Source organism: Pelodiscus sinensis, chromosome 1, assembly GCF_052426305.1.
Source record: "Pelodiscus sinensis isolate ZL-2025 chromosome 1, ASM5242630v1, whole genome shotgun sequence".
NCBI classification, from domain to species: Eukaryota; Metazoa; Chordata; order Testudines; family Trionychidae; genus Pelodiscus; species Pelodiscus sinensis.
In genome coordinates, this window is record NC_143052.1 from 213,662,907 (window position 1) to 213,684,375 (window position 21,469).

The following is a 21,469-nucleotide window of genomic DNA, read 5'->3' on the forward strand; positions in this document are numbered from 1 at the left end:
TTTATGAAAATGAGTAAACTTAAAGAATTAGAAGCATCAAAGATAAAATTTAACCGGAGTGAGAAAATAGGGAAAGGATTTCCACTGTCATAAATAGGGATGAGAGAGACTAGTCGTCTAGTGATGCGACTAGTTGTTTGTTCCCCACCTTGCTGCCTCTATCAGAGAGAAGCAGCAAGGGGAGGGAGCAGGAGCTGGTGCTGGGGGGAGCCATCTTAAAATCCAGTTGTCCCCCCCTTCCCCCAGCACCATCTCTGCGGGGGTAAGGGACGTAGAGGCACAGCCAGAAACAGTGCAAGCGGGGACTGTAGCAATCTCCACTCATGCTGCTTATGCTGCGATTCTGCTTTTTTTTTTTTTTTTAAATGTACAAGAGTCCCACTGGGGGGTTCTTGTACATTTGAAAGGCTGAGGCAGCGCAGGGCCTGCTCAGGAGTCCCATGCTGGCCCTGCTCTGGGGCTTCTGCTGTTGAGATATACAAGAGCCCTGGGGCTCTTATACATATCAAAGGCTCAGTGGCCCCACACTCTCTGCAGGGGGGCTTCCTTTTGAAATGTACAAGAGCCTCAATGGCACCGCGCTCCCTGGGGTGCTGCAGCCTTTCAAAGGAAGCCCTGCACTCCCTGTGGGGCTTCCGCTTTTGAACTGGAGACTAGCTGGCGCCCTTTATACTAATTGAATAGTCAATGGAAATCCCATTGACTATTCGATTAGTTAATTAAGCTAATCTTAACATCCCTAATCATAAAGAATAAATAAAGCCTTGACTTAAAAATATACATGCACATAATCATCAGGAATATTAGCTAGAGCTAAATAGTGCCATTGTTATATGCAAAAATATTTAATCTCTGGAGAGTACCATTCAAATCTAAATTGGGTCATAAATATTTTGACAAGTTCAGATTAGTACCAAAAAGATACCACATTAGAAGACCGCCACAAAACATAGCATAATTCTATACACTGAGTAGTAGTCTCTATTGAAAGAGACATCGCTCAGGAGTAGGAGAGTTATTGCACTTCAGGAAAGAAGTAGGTGTAAAAATTCCTGCCTATATTTTTAAGTCACTCACCGAGTATGTAAATGTCACAAAGTTTGGGGGTTTTTATGTCATCAGTTAGCCAAGTATCAGCCCAGTTTAAGATGTAAAAGCAATGCTGGAAAATGAAGGCATTCTGAGTGCAACCCACAATACTAAAATAGGAGGGAAAGCTGGGGGAAAGGAAAATAAACTTATCACAAAGAGAGAAGTGGGAAAGACTAGGAGAAGTAAGTACGGGTTGAATCTCTAAAATGTGGGACACTCTGCTCCAGCACCATCCTTGGTCTGGCAGGACCACAAATGTTGGACCAGAGAGCCCCAGCTATCTAGGTTCAAAAGCACAGCCCTGGCCAGGGCTTTTGGCCAGGAGCGCAGCCCCAGTCAGGGCTGGAGATAGCAGGGCCAGCAGAGAGTGGGGAGCTCAGAGTCAGCTGAGTACGCAGCACAGGCTGGCGTGGCACAAGCTGTCCTGGGCTGGCGTGGTGGGGGTTGCAGCCCTGGTCAGTCCTAGCAGGATGTGGGGCTGGAGGCAGCGGCAGGCAGCATGGAGCACAGCCCCAGCCGGAAGCAGAGCCTGCAGCTGGTTAGGGAGCCTGGACCTCCCCGCATGTGGAAAACTCTGTTGTTCGAGCCCACTCAAGTCCCAAGGGAAGTCTGACCTATAGAATTAAAGAGTTGTTCAGTTGCCTCTGTTTGTAGATCATGGAGACAGTAAATCAGAAGAGATATTATATGCGGTTAAAAATCAAACAAAAAAGGGAGAACCAGACCTTGCTCTGATCTGACAATGCATAAATAACTGTCCAAGATACAATATCATTTAAATAGTTCTCCTGAGATGAAATAAGGTAAACAAACTGAACAGAAATCTGTCAGCAAAAAGTTCTGTCTTCTTTCATTTTAGTACTAATTTGCTTTCCCTCGTTTAACCCTCTCTCCCTTACATACACATTATACAACTTCTAAAAAAAATTCAACAAACAGAGGCAAAGTAATGTAATACTGAGCAAGATTTTTTCATAGTGTGGACTACATCTTATTGAACAGAGAGCCTGCTTTGCAGATACTGCTTCTTTCATTTGCACTCATCTCAGATCACTATGGCAACTAAAGCAATTGCTTGCCTGGAAAAGCAATAGTAAGCCCATGCAACCTTAATTTGGCCCCCTTGTGTGTCTGCATTATAATGCTGTCTTTAATTACCATGATCACCTGCTGCTATTTTTTCCATAGGACCCCTGCTTCAGTCATTGCACATTTTGGCTAATGCTCACTGAATGAGCAGCTATTACATATATGATTTTATCTTTATAATTCCATGTGTGGCCTCACACATTTATTCACTGCTCTGAATACAGAATGCCCACTTTCTCGTGAGCTTTTTATGGTGCTTATGCTGTAGTATCTGAGTGCTTCACAAACAATTAATTCATCTTGATAATACCCTGTGAGGTGAGAGGGGTGGTGTTACAGATGGGGAAATGAAGTAGAGAGTTTAAGGTCAAAAGTTTTCACTAATTTTGGGTGCCCAATTTAAGAGGCCTGTTTTTTTCCAGTATTCAGCATTATACAGTAAACTTCCGATAATCCAGCACCTTTAGGACCCAGGGAGTGCCAGATTATCAGATTTTCCAGACTATCGGAAGGGGGGGCTATGAGGGGTCTGGGGTGGGGTGGGATGCCACCCCAGACCCCTCATAGCCCCCCCTTCCGATAGTCCGGCTCTGCCCCAGGCGTCCCGGATTCAGCCTCTGCTGGTCAGTTTCAGCAGCGGCTGAATCGAGGACGCCTGCAGCAGAGCAGCTGGAGTGCTGCCGGGTTGGTCCGGTAGCGCTGACCCTTGGCGCGGCAAGATCAACCCGGCAGCACCCCAGCTGCTCTTGGGGATGCCTGGGGCAGAGCAGCTGGGGGGGCTGCCGGGTTGGTCCCGCAGCGCCACTCTTCGGCGCTACTGGACCAACCCGGCAGCACCCCAGCTGCTCTGCCCCAGGTGTCCCCAAGTCCGCTGATACTGATCAGCGGCTGACTCCAGGAAGCCCGAGGCAGAGCTGCTCTGCCCCGGGCTTCCTGGAGTCAGCTGCTGGTCAGTTTCAACAGCAGCTGAATCCAGATGCCTGGGACAGAGCAGCTGGGGCGCTGCCGGGTTGGTCTGGTAGTGCCAACCCTTGGCGCTGCGAGACCAACCTGGCGGTACCCCAGCTGCTCTGTCCCAGGTGTACCCAAGTCAGCTGCTGCTGAAACTGATCAGGGGCTGATTCCAGGAAGCCAGGGCAGAGCAGCTCTGCCTCCAGCTTCCTGGAGTCAGCCACTGGTCAGTTTCAGCAGCGGCTGAATCGGGGACAGTTGGGGCACTGCCAGGTTGGGTCTCGCAGCCCCGAGGGGCAGCGCTGTGGGACCAACCGGGCAGCACCCCAGCTGCTCTGCCCTAGGCGTCCCCGATTCAGCCGCTGGTCAATTTTAGCAGTGGCTGAATCGGGGAAGCTGGGGGCAGAGCAGCTCCAATGGTCTGGCTGCCCGGAGAATTTCTGGGTTCCTGATGGTGCCGGACCATCAGGAGTGCCGGACCATCAGGAGTGCCGGACCTTTGGTGTTTTACTGTATAGCACTGTATGTTCAAACTGTAACCCACACACCTAGACCACAACAACAGCTAAGATCAAGAGACCTCTACAGCAGGAGCTGGAAGCCAGCTGGCTTTTAGCTCAGAGGATGGAGGCTCCTATACTCCTCTTCAGAAGTCCCAGGTTCAGATCCACCTGGTGGTGGTTACAAAAGTACACCTCCCGTTTACTTCATTTGCAGCTGTGAGTGCTCGGTACTTCTGTAAATAAGTCCCCAGGATTCTCATGTTTGGCACCCAGAAAACGAGGAACACACAATTAGTGGCTCATCATGAACATTTTAAATGGCTTGCTCAGTATCATGTGGAAACTGTGTGGCTGATGCAGACACACAACCATAATCATAAGACTATCCTCTTTCTTCCTGCAGTCCCTTGTCTTACACACCTCTAAATTCTGTGACAAATGAGGCAGGGTCCTCCAGGCAGCAGCTTAATTGACTACCTGACACCAGTTCATTCCTGGAGGACTATCCATCCTGTGAAAAATAGGGCTGTGTAATTAAAGACCTCAATGTTCTCTTACTATAGTTTTTTTTTAAGTCATTTCCTAGTTTTAAAAAATTCTATCATGTGGAATCATACTGACTCTCAGGTTGGCTAATCAACAGCCTTTGAACTGCACATCCACCTAAAAGGCCTCTCCCACTTAAGTTAACTTAGTAACTGCTAGCAGAGGGAGATGGTTATATTTGATGTGAACCAGACATTTGACCGGGACGAGACACTTTTGTCAGTGGGTTTCACAGTACTGACAGCAGAAGAATGTAGAGTTTCAGGATCCCTGGGAGAGAGTGTTCTCTAGTGGTTGCAGACAGATCTGATCCTGTGACCCTAGCATGTTCCTGTCCCCCTCTTCTCCCATCAGACCCTCTGAGGCTTCTGCCACACTTCCACTCCGTGCCTCTTCATGAACTCCCTCCCCTGGCTCCTGCCCCTTTCCTCTTTGAACATGGATTACCTCCCACTCATTTCTCAGGCCACTTCAACATCTCCTATATTCCTTCCCCTCTGTTCTTATTTCTCCCTCTGTCCCCACCCCACTGCATTCCAGTTAGGCTGCTTCATCTTTCTCCTCCATGCTGCCTAGGCCTCACCAAGGGGAGATAGGAGAAACAACTGACATGAAAGTCTCCGCAGGCCTGCCTTGGATTATTCTCACTGCAGATAGACTCTTTGTCTTCAGAGAATTTACCTCAGTGTCTACTGGGTATGTGAGATGCATGATTTTTCCAGAGGCTTTTAACATGCCCAAATGTGGGTGAATATTCACAGGGTCAGCAAAAGGCACACCCCCAACTCAGAGCAGCCCTTTGCCAAATATCAAGCCCTAGCTCCAAAACACTGAGGGGGAGGGGAGAGTAGAGATTCACAGTCCAAAAGCTATAATACATTTTAATATGAGCAAAACAACATATTTTTCCCTAATGTCATTTTTTAAAATGAATGAACCATTTTAGCTGAAACTTTTAAAGAAAACTCAGCTTGAGGCAGACACCCAGCATGGAAAATTTTAGTCTGAACTGTTTCATATGGCAAACATATGTTTCATATGAACAACAGTGTCTACCATTTTAGTTATAATAATGATTAATAATAAATAATAAAAAAAACTTGTTAAATTGTCATACTTTTTCTATCTCGCTATTGCTGTTCATTATCAAGATACCTTTTTTATATAGATTAGTAGGGTTGCTAGGTGTCCAATATTGACCCGGACAGTCCAGTATTTTTGTCTCTTGTCTGGCAAAAAAAAAAAAAAATTCAAAAAATACTGGGCACCTAAAATGTCTGGTATTTTCTGATTTTTTGTTTTCCCCCTGCCAGGAGGTGAAAATACCAGATACCTGGCAACTGTACATGCACTCAGCAAACGGGCCCAGCCCTTGACTTTCTTCCTCCCCCCTTCCCCTCCCCCGCCCTCGGACCTCCTGATGCCTTTGAACCCCCCTGCTTACCTGGTTCTGCAGGGAAGCTGTCTTCTGGCTTGATCAGGAAAACAAGATGACTGCAGGCACAAAGCTTCAAAGGCTTTTCTTAAAGGGGCCATGCTTGGTTCCCCCCCCCCTTTTTTTTTCTCAGCAGAATTTTTTCCCTGGTGGGTTTTTTTTTTTGAGGGGGGGTGCTGTTGGTATTTTTAGTTAAACCATCTGGCAACCCTAAGAATTAACCTGTGCCTCCAGCTGGAGTCAACTAATCATGTCATAATTTAGTGTTTTTGTTGTCACCATGTTAGTAGAATTGTTTTGTTGTACACACTAGATTGTGTTATTCATGGAATGCTGCAGAAGATGATGCCTTATAGAAGTTTCTGGGTGCATGTAAACATATTACTAATCATTGACTGGCGGTGATAAAGAATGAACCCACATATAACAGTTCGAATGGGCTTGTGATCAAATTGAATAATTGTAAGTTATTGTATCAAAGTCTGTTTGAAGAGGTTTTACATGTCTTCATGTTTACACTCTTCGTATTAAAACAAAGGACACTTTTTACTGCGTAGAGTGCATTCTAAAATGTATTTGTTTAATAAAATTATTTTATTTCTCTAAAATTAAATCAGAAAAAAGTAATATCATGTCTGCCAAAAGGTCTTATTGGGTTACTGTATCAAATCATAGCATTTTGCTTTAAGCCCAACCAAACTTGATTAAACACTTACATTTATTGTTCTTTCCTCTTTGCTCCACACAACATGAGCCAGAGTGATTACTGTAGCTTTTATTTAGGAGAGAGCTCTGTGTACCTGAAATTCTAGAAAATTGTCCTGCTGTCGTGAAAAGGCAGCAGGCTATGGCTAACAGCCTTTCAACCCAAAAATCTATATAGCATGCATACTCATTTAATTTTTGACATTTTACTTTCATGTATTGTAGGACTGCATTGATGCAGGCTGGTGGGAAGGAGAACTCAATGGCAGGCGTGGAGTGTTTCCAGATAACTTTGTCAAGCTTCTTCCCCCTGATTTTGAAAAAGAGGTAAGTGTAATTATTTCCCGCTGTTTTACTTTTCATATAGGATGAAATTTGAGCTGAAATTCTTCTCTGGATTTCTGTGATTCGTACAGATTAAACTTAGAAAAATAAAACAAAAATGGTTAGGGAAAGAGCTGGATAACAGCAGCACCTATCCATGGACTGTTCATAGCTTGAGGTCTTACTATGTAATTCCTTGAATGGTATTGTGCTGGCCCATAAAACCAGTCATCCAACCTCAACAATCTTGTTCTTAAAGCCTTTGTGCTACATTCTCCGTTCATCTGAGACCAAATGACTAGATATCACAGTGTAATTTGCTCGGTTTTTATGGTGCAATAATGATCAAAATCATTAACATGTCTACAGTGTGTGTGATACAGTATGAAACATTAGTCTACCAACTTCTTTTAGACAGATGTCATTTTGTCTTGCCAGAAGCCATAATTTAAAGCACTCTTCCAGAAAGAAATGGGTGAAATTCTAGCATGTGTTTGAGAGAAGAAAGCTAAGCCTGTTTAATGACATGTTCATTTAAGCTCTGTCAAAATCCATTTTTTTTTAAACTGTGGGTAAGTTTTTTTTGCTGCTGTTTATTTTAAGATAGGCAATGTTGTTTATTTCCCTAACACCATTTAGAAATTCTTACATTTTCTGAGAGAACTCGAAGATTCATCCTTTCTAAAGAAACTACCCCATTTTTAGGAAACTCTTCTGTCATCAGGGTAATACCATGCGCTTGTAGATTTATAGTTCAGTGTGATTATGTAAACCATCAATGATAAAATCAAAATTCAGGGCCAGTTGCTCTTAAGGGACGGATGGTAAAATTGGATACCAGATTAAATAACTTCGAAAGCTTGATAAAGAAATCACAAAACAACTCTCAGAAGCATAATTATTGAAGATGAAGGTGCAATTTATTATGGGTCTTGTGAGAGCAACAGAAACTTTCACAGACTAAAATGTCATTCCTCATTAAAGTGGATAGCCTGGAAAAGAGCATGGCGCCTGGACATGGAAAAAAGGTGATGTCTAGAAAGGTCAAAGAACCTTGAAAAAAATATGCACGGGTGAATTTTCAAATAATAGAAGAAAAATGTTTTATCATATCCAGCATTTGTTGTACAGCCATCTGTTGGAACTTTCAAATTTTTTAAAATCTAAGAACATTATACTCTTTTAAAAGTAGTGTAGCTGTTTAAAATATCATTTATATCATTTATATAAGAAATTGTACAAGAGATTTTCTTACGTGTTTCAGAAAATATGTTTGTCAGACCCCTCTATTTAACACAAACCAGTATGACCACAAACCAGTACTTGCATACAGGCCAAAGTAATTTGTGATAGTCTATCAATTTCTTATCACATGAGGACTGTAGATACTCTGTAGGATTTGTAACTGCTCACCACTTCTGAAAATCAGGACCCTTGGGTGCCTAAATAAATAGGTTTCCACCTTTAGGCCCTATAGTTTGACATTATTTTTTAATCTCAATGATTTACCCACGTGTCAAAAAAACTCTTAACAATCCCATGCTATAAATGCAAGCCCATTCTTTATGAAAAGTTGCAGCTTAGATTACCTCACACAGGAAAATTCAGACACTCCCTATTTATTTCCTTCTGAATAATCCATCTACAAATTTAGTTTCAAGTAAATGAACATGAATGATACAATTATATTGATTAAACTTCTTGTGTGTTTTCTTCATTATACCAAGTCTTTGTTAGCAAATGCTTACTACATCAAAAATTTTGTTTTCATCCCTCACATGCTGAAAACTATAAATATTTGTCTTCTTAAAATTCTACTATAAAGTCCCCTCCTTTTGCATTTTTGACTAGTCTCTTGAGCTGCATTATATATAGTGACGTAAAACTCCATAGTTCCTCAAAATAGCCAACTTATTGGCTTCTCATATGTTGTTTAATTGGATAAGAAAAATGTATGTTCTGGGATGCCCTCAGGAATCTTTCTGCTTCCAGAGTTGTGAAAAATTGGAGAGGATTTTTTTATCTTCTTATTTGAACTTCCATGTCACATAGAAGTATTTACATGGACATAGCATGCATATACGTGTGTGTGTGTGTGCGCGCGCGCGTGCGTGTTGCATGTGCTTACATACTAGGCATTTTAGTCTTTAATTGGAATGTGAGAATGAAAACTGGGAATTCTGAAAAGGGAAGAGATGAGAACATCACACCAATAAAGAATGTCCAGGGCCTCTAATTATGGCTGTGGTTAAAGCTGAATAGTTCATTTTATTTTTAATTTTTACAGTACTGATGGTAATTATTTCTCATGGTAATTGAAGTATCTGTGAAATCTACTGATGAATACTGTGAACAGGTGTAATTAGTGTTTTCCAAAAATGAGTATATGAATTTATCCAATTCTGCTCATCTAAAGTAGAGGGAAGTGTTAGGAAACAAGTGCTTGAATGGATTAATGTCATGAATGATACATCTTCTAGTGTAATCAGTGTCAAGAGTTAAGTAGCAAAACAGAAAATATCTGAATTTACCACATAGTTGGCAATTCATAGTCATTGGGATGGGAGCCAGAGTGAGAGAAACTCTCTAGCTTGGTGATTAAGACACTCACCTGGGATGTGGGAAGGCCAATTTCAAAATCTTGCTTTAATCATTATACAAGTGGAATAGATTCAGGGAAGACTGACCAAGTATATGCCAGAATATCTCACAGCCCAGTAACTAAGGTACTCTTGTGCAATTTGGGAAATCCAAGTTCAACTCCCTGCTCCACATTACGCAGAGGAGGGAACTGAACCTGGGTCTCCACACCTCATTTGGTGCCCTAACTATTGAGTTAAAACTTATAAGGGAGTTGCCAGTGGCTTCACCACCTCATTATTCTAGCCATATTCAGCAGCTAGTCTTTCTTTGCTTTTGACAAAATGTCTGAAATCGAGTTAAAATATTTCAGATGTGATCAAAATGAAATGTTATCCAAATGTATTAACTTTTCCCCCCCATCTGGTCAAAACTATTTGGCAAACTTGGCACAAATTTGCAAATAGTTTTGGTCAATTTGAAATGACATTTTTGGGGCAAATAAACTGTAAAATTGAAATAATACCATCCTCTAATTTTAAAGGGGTATTACGAATATAAATTCATTAATGTTTGTGAAGCATTCAAACCCTATGCTAATGAACCCTTGAAGAAATTGTTTTGCCTTCAGAATAGGGTTTGAGCATTGTGCAATAAAAACTTGGCACACATTAAACAAAGAGGAGAAAAAAAAGACATAGGAGTTCATAAAATGAATACTGTCTATCCTGTGTATTAAATGATGCAAGGGTCTGGTGGAAATGATAGTATGTGATCAAAGAGTAAGACTATAATTAAGTTTTACAGAACTAGATTTTTATTTTTTTTTAATTTAGATGGATAATATGAATGTCTATTTTAACCATTTCTCCCAATTTTTACTGATTTTAATTAGGACTGTCAAGCGATTAAAAATAATTGTGAGTAATCACACTGTTAAAAATAATAAATATTTTGGATGTCTTCTACATTTTCAAATATATTGCACTCAACTACAACACAGACTACAGGTGCAGCGTTCACTTTATATTTATTTATTACCAATATTTGCACTTCAAAAAAAAAAGAAATATTATTTTTCTATTCATATGATACAAGTACTGTAGTGCAATCTCTTTATCATGAAAGTTAAACTTGTACATATAGATTTATGTACAAAAAGTCCTGCATTCAAAAATAAAATAATGTATCACTTGAATGCCTACAAGTCCAATTAGTCCTATTTCTTCTTCAGCCAGTTGCTCAGACAGGCAAGTTTGTTTACAGGATATAATGCTGCCCACTTCTTGTTTACAATATCACCCAAAAGTGAAAACAGACATTTGCATGGCACTGTTATAGACGGCATCACAAGATCTGTATGTGCCAGGTGAGCTAAAGACTGATATGCTTGGCCACCATTCTGGAGGGTAAGAGGTAAGAAGGGGGAGAAGTAGTGGGGAATAGGGGAGGAAAGGAATGGGGTGGTGGGAAGAATCAGTGGGAAATGGGAGCATGGGGGAGGGAGGTGCGGTAGGGGAAAAGCCAGTGCAGAATGGAAGTGTGGGGGAAGAGGAATGAGAGTGTGGGAGGAAAGGCAGTGAGGAAGGGAGCTTGGGTGGAGAGAAGGGAAGAGGAATGAAGCTAGGAGGAGCAAATTGCATCAACTATTCGACTATGTAGCCCCAGAGATGCTACACTTCAAAGGTGAAAGTGCTGCGGGGAGCACGGAGCCAGTGGGGACTCAAGCAGTCCCCCGCTGGCCCCAAGCTGCAAGCGCCGTTCCAAAGTGGCAGCACCATGTGGGGCTCGGGGTCAGCTGGGGACTGCTGCTTTTAAGCACCCCCACCACTCCCCCCCCCCCGCCTTTGCTGTCTCTTTATGATAGAGGCAGCAAGGTGGGGCGGGAGCAACTAGTTGGCTAGTGTGTTGACTATCCAATAAGCAATTGCTTATCAGATAGTTGACTAGTCGTTCACATCCCTAGTTCAAACCTCCATGCTTGAGCCTTCTGACTTATCTGTTCCAACCAGTCTCTGTGCCACCTCTGTTTCTTTTCCACCCCTTGGCTCCTGCCCAAGTCTCCTTATCTGATGATTCTCAGGCTCCTCATCCCAGTCTCAACTGTTTGCCCAGTGAGTCTCCTCCCTGGCTCAAGACCAAGTTCCAGTCTGCTCCTCCATGCCTTAACTTGCACTCTCCTTTCTAGCCAGTCCCCATTTCCTCTTCTCTGCTATTTGTGCAGTCTGCTTCCTTCCATCATGCTCCTGACACTAGCTCCTAGTCACAGTCTCCATCCCTCCATCCTCAGGCTCGTCAGCCAATCTTGGACTCAGCCTGTCTCCTCGCTAGTTATTTGTCCGGGTCTCTGCCTTTCCAGTCCCGCTGCTTACCCTCCCTCCATTTTCTCACCCAATCTCAGTGTCCTCCTCCTCCCACCTCATCCCCTTCAACCACCCCAAAGTCCCTCCTGCTCTCTCACTCCCAGCCTCCTTGCCCTACCAACCCTAGTGTTCCTTTTCCACCTCTGTGCTCCCGACTGCCCCATTTAACCAATCACAGTCTGTCCTGGTGCCACTGGCTCCCTGTATCTGCTTGTCTAGCCAGTCTGTCTCCCCCCTGTTACAATCAAGGGGTCTCTCCCTTTCCCTCTAGTCCCAGTCTTATAAGACTCTTTGGCCCAATGTACTTCTTTCTCCCTCTGCTTTGTGCCCTCTGTATTCAAATCAGATGGCTTCATCTTCTGTGCTGCCTGGGCATACTGGGGCAGTCCAAAGGTCCATCTAGCCCAGTATCCTGTCTTCTGACAGTGGCCAATGCCAGATGCCCCAGAAGGAGTGAACAGAACAGAGAATCATTAAGCAATCCCTCTCCCGTCACCCATTCGCAGCCTCTGACAGAGGCTAGGGACACCATTCCTACCCATCCTGGCTAATAGTCATTGATATACCTAACCTCCATGAATTTATCTAGTTCTCTCTTGAACCCTGTTAAAGCCTTAGTCTTCACAACCCCCTCTGGCAAGGAGTTCCACAGGTGGACCGGGTGCTGTGTGAATAAAAACTTTTTTGTTTGTTTTAAACCTACTACCTATTAATTTCATTTCGTGACCCTCTAGTTCTTATGTAATGTGAACAACTAAATACCTTTTCCTCATTCACTTTTTCCATACCAGCCATGATTTTATAGACTTCTATCATATCCCCCTTTGACTCCTCTTTTCTAAGCTGAAAAGTCCCAGTCTTTTTAACCTCTTCATATGAGACCTGTTCCAAACCCCTAATCATTTTTGTTTCCAGCACAGTGTCCTGCCTTACCCTGCCCTAGAGTAGCCACTACAGAGAAGACCTTTGAACCCCATCATTCTTGGATTGGAATATACTCAGTTACTCTACGGGGATGGTGAACCTACTGTCGTTGGATGTAAGAGCTGTGAGGGAATTGACCATATTCAGTGAGAATGGAATCCTCAGAGACTGTAGTTCTAGGGTGGGAAACCTTTTTTTTTTTAGTTGGGGCTGCTGACAAGTGAGACGAAACCCCCCTCCCCCCCCCAAAAAATCTCACTGACGTGGTTCCTGACTGAGAAGGAGAAAGACATTCCCCACATTCCCTACACACCAGTGCCTGAGGGCCCAGGCTAGCAGATTTTGTGTGCACCAGCCCCATAGTGGGACAGTAGGGGGTGAGAGGGAGGGAATGGAGTGTCAGCGTGGACTCCCCACTGCTGGAGGGGAGCCCTGAGCCTTAGGAGATGGATCCAGGCAAACTGGGGGCCACATGTCGCCCCAAGCCTGAGGTTCCCCACCTCTGCTGTAGATATCTAGCTTTAGTAAATCTTTACTAAGCACCCGTGAATGGTGATTTTTATTTCACAGGCTTGTAACTTTGCTGAATTTTGAATAATTTTTGTTCAACTTCCCTCAAAAAATTCAGCCCTGAAGTTATAAGCAACTGAAAACATGGTCTTGTAATGAGTTGTATCAGGCAACCTTAATAAGTGGCATTACCAGTTCCACCTATAATAAAGGTGTCCCAACAGTGTTCCTTAGTCAAGAAGGTAATGGCTTTTTTTCTGGAATCATTAGGTTGCTAGGGATTAAGTAGGAATAATAATCATCAGGAATGAGGAATACCAGAGATAGTATCTGTATTTCTTTCTGTGTGTGTGTGTGTGTGTGTGTGTGTGTGTGTAAATAGAAATATATCTACTATATATCTGAGCGTTTGTCTGTTTATAGAAGAACTCCTAATTTGTTATACAGCTTCCTCTTATCATAACTTTAAAGCAAGGTAAGGGTTTGGTAGTTCCAGAAAAATGGTATGTGCCTGGATTGGCATTGCTTCTCATAAAACCATACAGAAAAGAGAGACAGTCACCAGGCAGATGAAAGGGGCTGGCTGGGGGCATCCCTTACTATCCAGAACTGCCCCAACCCTGAGCTTCCTTTCCCTCCCCAGATTCATACAGGTGGACATTGCTGGCTGTTCCCCTTTGTCAAAGAGTGAGAGGAAAGTGCACAGTTTGCTGCTTTCCTCATTCTGGCTGGAGCGCGCAGGGGCCAGATGAGCTGTGCACGTTGTTCTTGCTCCCCGATAGGTATAGGAAGGGGAAGAGCTAGAATCCTGGTACGAATCTGGAATGCTTCAGCCTGCCCTATGCACACCCAGTCCCCTGCCCAGATCCCCTCCTTACCTCTCGTGCCTGCCCACCCCCCACATCTCCAGCCCCCTGCCATGAGGACCTCCTTAAGGATCCGAGCAACACTAGGTAAATGTTCTTTCTCTCTCTATATCTATATATACATATCTATACATAGATATACATCTTTATCTATATCTATAGATAAGAACATAAGAACTATCTGTATAAAAAGTTTCATTCTCAACAGGTTTGACCTTTTATTCTAAGTGTGGAGTTAAATTAGCATGTCATATGCCCCGTTTCATTTTGCATTCACTCCAAGGCATTTACAGCGTACGTCAATATGGTGCACATGCGCGCGCACACAAAAGGAAACACCACCCAGAGCTAATCTACATAATAGAGAAGAAAAAGAGATCTGGAACTAATTCAATGATCATGTTTGTTTAACATGTAAAGTGTTTTAGTTATAGTAGGAAGGATGGTGATAGCAGATACAATAAGAGTAAATGATGAATAATAGGCTCTCAATGCAAATAATTAGCTTTGTTTAATCAAGAATGGGAAGCCTTAATAACTGCTTGCAGATATTCACAAATGGGATAACAACCATATATTGGCAAATGACTAAATGTAACCTTTGTAGTATTTCCTGTGTCTTGCATTTCTGTTTCAACATAGTGTAAGAAACATTTCAGCTCCTGGATAGCCTACCCATTTTTAAAAATGTCTTTGGATATTTACAAGATTAAATCTTAATTGCAAAGGCTACTTCAGTATTCAAAAGGCCATTGTTTTAACTAATCAGTAGTCACTTAATGATGAACATTTTTCTGAAAGAGATTTCAAGTATAAAAATAGTGAAGTGGCAAATTATTACTCAATTACAAGTTCTTTCCTGAAAATCTTTTAAATAAATTTAGTACTTGTGAAATTTGTGATTGACAGGACATGTAATTCTCACTGTAAGTACTATCTGATTACATCAAACGTTTGTGTGAGTTCAAGTGTTTACAAGCAATCTGTTTTCTGATTTTCCTTGATTTTAGAGACCTAAGAAACCACCACCTCCATCTGCTTCTGTCATTAAACAAGGGTCAGGTAAGGCGCTGATGCTTTTATAAAATATACATGAAAGAAACACATTTCATATAGAACATGTGTATTTTCAATTTTGTATAGATGCCATCAGTATCAAAACCCAATATGCAGGAAGAGGCTCAGTCACTAACAGTAAACCGGATACAAGATAAAAAAGTTTACACAACCATGAAAGATTTTGGTCTGTTTTCTAAATAGATTGTTAGTGAACTAAAAAAGGATACGTTCCAGTTCTTTTTTGAAAATAATACAATAGAAGATTTATCTGAAATACTATGGTTCATTTCAAACCATTATTTTAAGCATGAAACAATTTTTGGGATTTAAAACAGATTGTGATAGTGCATGAAAGTACATAAAGACATTTTTGCAAGGCAATGTCATAATGTTAGGGAATATAAACTGTAGTAGGAAAATATATTTACTTACATCTGCAGGCTCCATCTATGCTAAAGATACATGCCTTTTTTTCTGTCCATTTGCAACTTAGGCCCTACACCTGAGACTGGATCTGCATTGGTGCAGGGATCCAAATGTGTGGCTCTAGTTGCAGGTTCAATCCCGTAATTTCAGTTTCTTGTTTTTCCTTATTTTATAGGTAGGCATAAGGGCACTACTAACCATAGAATCACACTGAAACTAATTTAGAGGACAACCTATGTTGTAACCAAGTTTCTTGATATAGCTGCATTTTTAGAATGGCTAAGTCCAAAACTATACTACTGCAGCTGAACTGGAGATAACTATTGGTCATGGTAACATAACTACAATTTGCCTGCCCAGTGGAAATTAAGTATCACCATGTTTAAGCATGGGGGTTTAAACATGTTTTAAAACTCTTATCCCTGCTATGGAGAATGAGGAAGATATCTGGATTATTTTTATCAATATTATATGTACTTCATTTTATCTGCTTGTTGATATTCTGCCTGACTACACAGAGTTAAATCAAAGGCAGCTGTTAGGGAAAACAAGCAAGAAAACTGAGGTACATATCTGTATTGTTTTCTGGGTGAGCAGACTCTATTCATGTAAGAATGAACCATGATGAAACCCAAGTAATGAAAATCAGTTTTACCTCAGATAAGATGTTAGGATAAAATTTTAACAAGTGACTACTTTTAAATGGAATATACACAACTAAGTTTCTTAAGGTGCCTTTGAAATTTTAGCCCCGAAGACAGAATTCAAGTTGTATTCTGGTCATAATTACAACTCAGGCCATGTCTCCACATGATGTGCTGGAGATCAATCTTCTGGTGTTTGATTTAGTGAGTCTATTTAAGACTAACTAAGTTGAACGCTGAGGGCAGCTCTGGTCAGTTGCATTTGTTCTGTGAAGACTGTGCCAAGTTTGGCTTAAGGTAAGTCAACTCCAGCTACTTATTTTACATACCTGGAATTGCATGCCTTAACCCGACCGTCCAGCTCTAATGTAGACCTGGCCTCAGAATGAATGGATTGTTCTCAAAGGCCACTAGTTGTTTTCCACCCAGTTGTTGTCATAGTGGTGAAGGCACTAGTGAGGACAAAGGACTTTAATCACTGTTTTCCCACCTCTCGGTTAAAAATCCAAAGGCTGCTCTACAGTGGCATTCCCGCCATTACTTACCACGCTTGGGAAATTTAGAGTAAATAAGCAAGTGTAGACATAGCCAGTCTAGCCGTGGTTTTCTGCCTATTGTTTGTTTCAAGTTTGTGTTTCAGTTCACTATTGTGAATCAAGAAACTCTGATATAAATTTAACTCAGTCAATCAGTTGTTTCTATTATTTGTTTAATCATGCCAATAGTTCATTCTTACTTTATCTTGAGACACTTAACAATATTTAATTTTAATCTTTGTTATTCAGATGATCTACCTGAATCATTGCTCACCAAGAGCAGTATAACTTTGCCATCTACTGGTCAGTGGTGGTTGCATTGTTAAAAAAAAAAATCAGCAAAGCTTTATCCACAAATGAAGTTATAATCCAGCATATGTTGTAGAAATCTCTTTAAAGGATTACACTTCTGTTTATATCTCTGCCCCAAGTTTCCCTTCCGTAAAATTGGGAGAACAATCATTTCAAAGCAACAACATTACAATAGCCTTGCCAGATAGATGATATGCACTCTTTTTCAAAGTGAAAATAGAGGCATAGAGAAATTAAATGATTTGCTCGGGGTCATTTGAGTTGGGGACAAAAGCCAAGACAAAAACTTAGGTGTTTCAGGTTCCTACTTCCAAGTCCAGTCTACTGATTGAACCATGCTGTGTATGTGCAGAAGTATGTCTAGGTAATGTCTGTGCAGTACTTTGAGGATGAAGGGGTGGGGGAGGAAAGGGGGAATCTAGAGGGCAGTAGCCTTCCCTCCTAAGTTTGAACCCCTGGATTTCATGATTGAGGTTTGCTTAAAGCCCACACCCTGACTCCAGAGGCAGTTCTCAAATGCAACAGTTTGGGCTGTTTGCAGCTTTGCCTTTGGGACAGAGAGTTTGTTTAAAAAAAAAGAGGGAGGGAGAAGGTGATTAAGAATAACAAACAGCTGGTTATTCAGGTAATTGAAGGATCATAGGATCATCATGAAAACATTGCCGGGTATTCCATGTAAAAGATAGGGAGGAAAAATGTTGTGCTCAGGGATCTGCATTTAAATCACTGCTGTTAAACTTCTCATATATGTTCTTGAAAAAGGGGTAAACAGTAACTACAGGCAGTCCCCGGGTTACGTACAAGATAGGGACTGTAGGTTTGTTCTTAAGTTGAATTTGTATGTAAATCGGAACTGGTACATATTGTAGGGGAAACTCTAGCCAAACGTTTCTCCAGAGCTCAGTTTTATTCTCCCACACCTCACCTCCCTCAGTCCTTTATTCTCAAGCTGAGGTGTCTGCTGAGAAAAGCTGCTCCGCATATCCCTGGTCTGGTGGGGGGGGGGGGCGCTAGCTTCGCGTCTCCCTGGTCTGCTGGGGGTAAGCAGCTAGTGCGGGGTTGCCTCACCCCGTTTGTAAGTAGGGATCCGATGTAAGTCGGATCCATGTAACCCGGGGACTGCCTGTACTCCGAAGCTGACTGCGAAGTTACAAAGGGATCTCACAAAACTGGATGATTGGGCAACACAAAGGCAGATGGAATTCAGGGTCGATAAGTGCAAAATAATGCACACGAGAAAATATATTCCTAAATATAGATACAAAAATGCTGGGGTCTAAAACAGCTTTTACCTCTTAAAAAAGATCTATGAATCCTTGTGGATAGTTCCTTGAAAAATTCTGCTCTGTGTTCAGTGCCAGTTTGAAAACTAAAAAGCTAACTGAATATTGAGGGTTAACTATTGAACCAAACTATAACAGGGTTCCAATAAGAACATAATAAGTTCAAAGAGGATAGGTCCATCAATGGCTATTAGCCAGACTGGGCAGGAATGATATTCCTACCTTCTGTTTGCCAAAAGCTGGGAATGAATGACGTGGAATGGATTATGATGATTGCCTCTTCTGTTTATTCCTCCTGACATACCTGGCATAGGCCAATGACGACAGACAGGACACTGGGCTAGAAGGACCATTAGTCTGACCCAGAATGGCCATTCTGATGCTCTTATATAGAGCTGAAACGTATCTGCCCACTAGATCCAACTTCCCTGCCAGAGCTGGGAGAGAACCCAGGAGTCCTGACAGGGTCTCTCCCTCTTCCCAGAGTTAGTAACTAAGTAAGAATATACATTAACATTTTAAGGCTAAGTAAGAAAAGAAAGTGGGGATGGCTAGGCCCCACACTCAGAAAACCATCATCCAGCATAGTCCGTCAAGCTCTCACATGGAACCTGCAAGGAAAACGCAAAAGACCTTGGACAACGTGGAGAAGATCTGCTGAGAATGAAGGACAACAACTGGGGTACTCCTGGAGTAAACTAGAAGTTTTGTCTCAAGTGGAGGAGACTTATGGATGACCTATGCTCCACTTGGAGTACAAGGTTTTAAGAAGTGTTCCTTAAGTGACTTGCCATAAGATGTCAGAATGTTAGTGTAGAGCAGAGTGGGACTAATATTTAATTGTCTTTCTTTTATACAGGCAGTCCCCCGGGTTACGTACAAGATAGGGACTGTAGGTTTGTTCTTAAGTTGAATCTGTATGTAAGTCGGAACTGGCGTCCAGATTCAGCCGCTGCTGAAACTGACCGCCAGTTCTGACTTACATACAGATTCAACTTAAGAACCCCAAGCTTCCCCAAGTCAGCTGCTGCTGAAACTGATGAGCGCTGATTCCAGGAAGCCTGGGGCAGAGCAACTCTGCCTCGGGCTTCCTGTAGTCAGCGCTGGTCAGTTTCAGCAGCGGCTGACTTGGGGACGCCTGGGGCAGAGCAGCTGGGGTGCTGCTGGGTTGCTCCAGTAGCACTGCTCCTCGGCGCTACTGGACCAACCCAGCAGCACCCCAGCTGCTCTGCCCCAGGCATCCTGATGCAGCCACTGCTGAAACTGACCAGCAGCGGCTGAATCAGGACCTGGGGCAGAGCAGCTGGGGTGCTGCCGGGTTGGTCCAGTAGTGCCCAGAGCGGTGCTGCAGGACCAATCGGCAGCGCCCCAGCTGCTCTGCTCCAGGGTCCAAAACAAAAGCCTGGTCTACTGGGGGGGAGGGGGCACACTAGCCTCGCCCCCCCCCCCAGCAGACCAGGGACACGGGGAGCAGAGCCGCAGCGGCAGCGGGGTGCCACGCCTCTGAGGCTTTGCTCTGGCAAAGCCTCAGAGGCGCGGGACCCCCCCGCGGCTGCGGCTTCAGTCCCGGTGCCTGTGGTCTGCTGGGGACGGTCCCCAGCAGACCACAGGCCCCCAGACTGAAGCGGCAGCCGCGGCGGTTCCCCGCGCCTCTGAGGCTTTGTTCTGGCAAAGCCTCAGAAGCGCGGGAACCCGCCCGGTGCCCCTGGTCTGCTGGAGACGGTCTCCAGCAGACCAGGGGCACCGAAGCAGCTTACGAACGGGGCTTTCTCGCCCCGGAGCTCGCAGGTAGCAATCTGCCACCTCGACCTCCGGGGCGAGAAAGCCCCGTTCGTAAGTGCGGATCCGACATAAGTCGGATCCGCGTAAGTCGGGGACTGCCTGTATATGAATTAGATTCAGTGCTCCTGTTAGCTAACTGCTAAGTTGTCTGCCAAAAAAGCAGAGTTTTCCAGTGCCTTAGTAGCCCTGGGATACAGATGATGTGTGTGTAGGGGGAGGGCGGAAGGAATTGGTCCCCCCCTTTGGTGCTTGATTTGTACTGAGTATGCTCAGTAATACTGCTGAAGCTGCTGTCCTCAGTTTGCCTCCCCATGCTCTCATTCCCCCTCTCCCCTCCCCCGGCATAGACTCATAGACTTTAAGGTCAGAAGGGACCATTATGATCATCTAGTCTGACCCCCTGCACAGTGCAGGCCACAAAATCTCACCCCTCCTAGAATAATCCTCTCACCTATATCTCAGATATTGAAGCCTTCAAATACTTTGAAGACCCCAAGATGCAGAGAATCCTCCTGCTGTGATCTGTACCCCATGCTACAGAGGAAGGCGAAAAACCTCCAGGGCCTCTGCCAATCTACCCTGGAGGAAAATTCCTTCCCGACCCCAAATATGGCGATCAGCTGAACCCTGAGCATGTGGGCAAGACTCATCAGCCAGACACCCAGAAAGTTCTCTATAGTAACTCCTATCATCCCTCCATTGACCTATTTCCCACTGATAATGAATGGTCAATTAGTTACCAAGATCATGTTATCTCATCAAACCATCCCCTTCATAAACCCATCTAGTTTAATCTTGAAACCAGATAGATCTTTTGCCCCCACTACTTCCCTTGGAAGGCCGTTCCAGAACCTCACTCCTCTAATGGTTAGAAACCTTCGTCTAATCTCAAGTCTAAACTTCCTACTAGCTAGCTTATATCCATTTGTTCTTGTGTCCACACTGGTATTAAACTTAAATAATTCCTCTCCCTCCCTGGTATTTATCCCTCTAATATATTTAAAAAGTGCAATCATGTCCCCCTTCAGCCTTCTTTTGGTTAAAGTAAACAAACCAAGCTCCTTGAGTCTCCTTTCATAAACAAGGTTTTCCATTCCTCGGATCATCCTAGTGGCCCTTCTTTGTACCTGTTCCAGTTTGAATTCATCCTTCTTAAAAATGGGAGACCAGAACTGCACACAGTATTCCAAATGGGTTCTCACCAAAGCCTTGTATAATGGCACTAACGCCTCCTTATCCCTACTGGAAATACCTTGCCTAATACATCCCAAGATCGTATTAGCCTTTTTCACAGCCATGTCACAATGGCGGCTCATAGTCATTCTATAATCAACCAGGACTCCGAGGTCCTTCTCCTCCTCCGTTACTTCCAGCTGATGTGTCCCCAGCTTATAACTAAAATTCTTGTTATTAATCCCTAAATGCATAACCTTACACTTCTATTAAATTTCATCCTACTGCTATCACTCCAGTTTACAAGATCTTCCTGTATGATATCCCGATCCTTTTCTGAATTGGCAATAGCTCCCAACTTTGTGT

At 43.2% G+C, this 21,469-nt stretch overlaps 1 protein-coding gene across 8 annotated transcripts in view; it reads left to right on the top strand.

The window, feature by feature from the left end:
* SH3KBP1 (SH3 domain containing kinase binding protein 1) overlaps positions 1 to 21,469 on the top strand; it is a 327,120-nt gene that overhangs the window by 263,303 nt on the left and 42,348 nt on the right. For all 8 annotated transcript variants that reach the window (XM_075913587.2, XM_075913595.2, XM_075913614.2 and 5 more), the window contains 2 exons: positions 6,547 to 6,648; positions 14,899 to 14,950. In XM_075913587.2, coding sequence (XP_075769702.1) covers positions 6,547 to 6,648; positions 14,899 to 14,950 — 154 coding nt within the window. The remainder of the gene's footprint in view (positions 1 to 6,546; positions 6,649 to 14,898; positions 14,951 to 21,469) is intronic.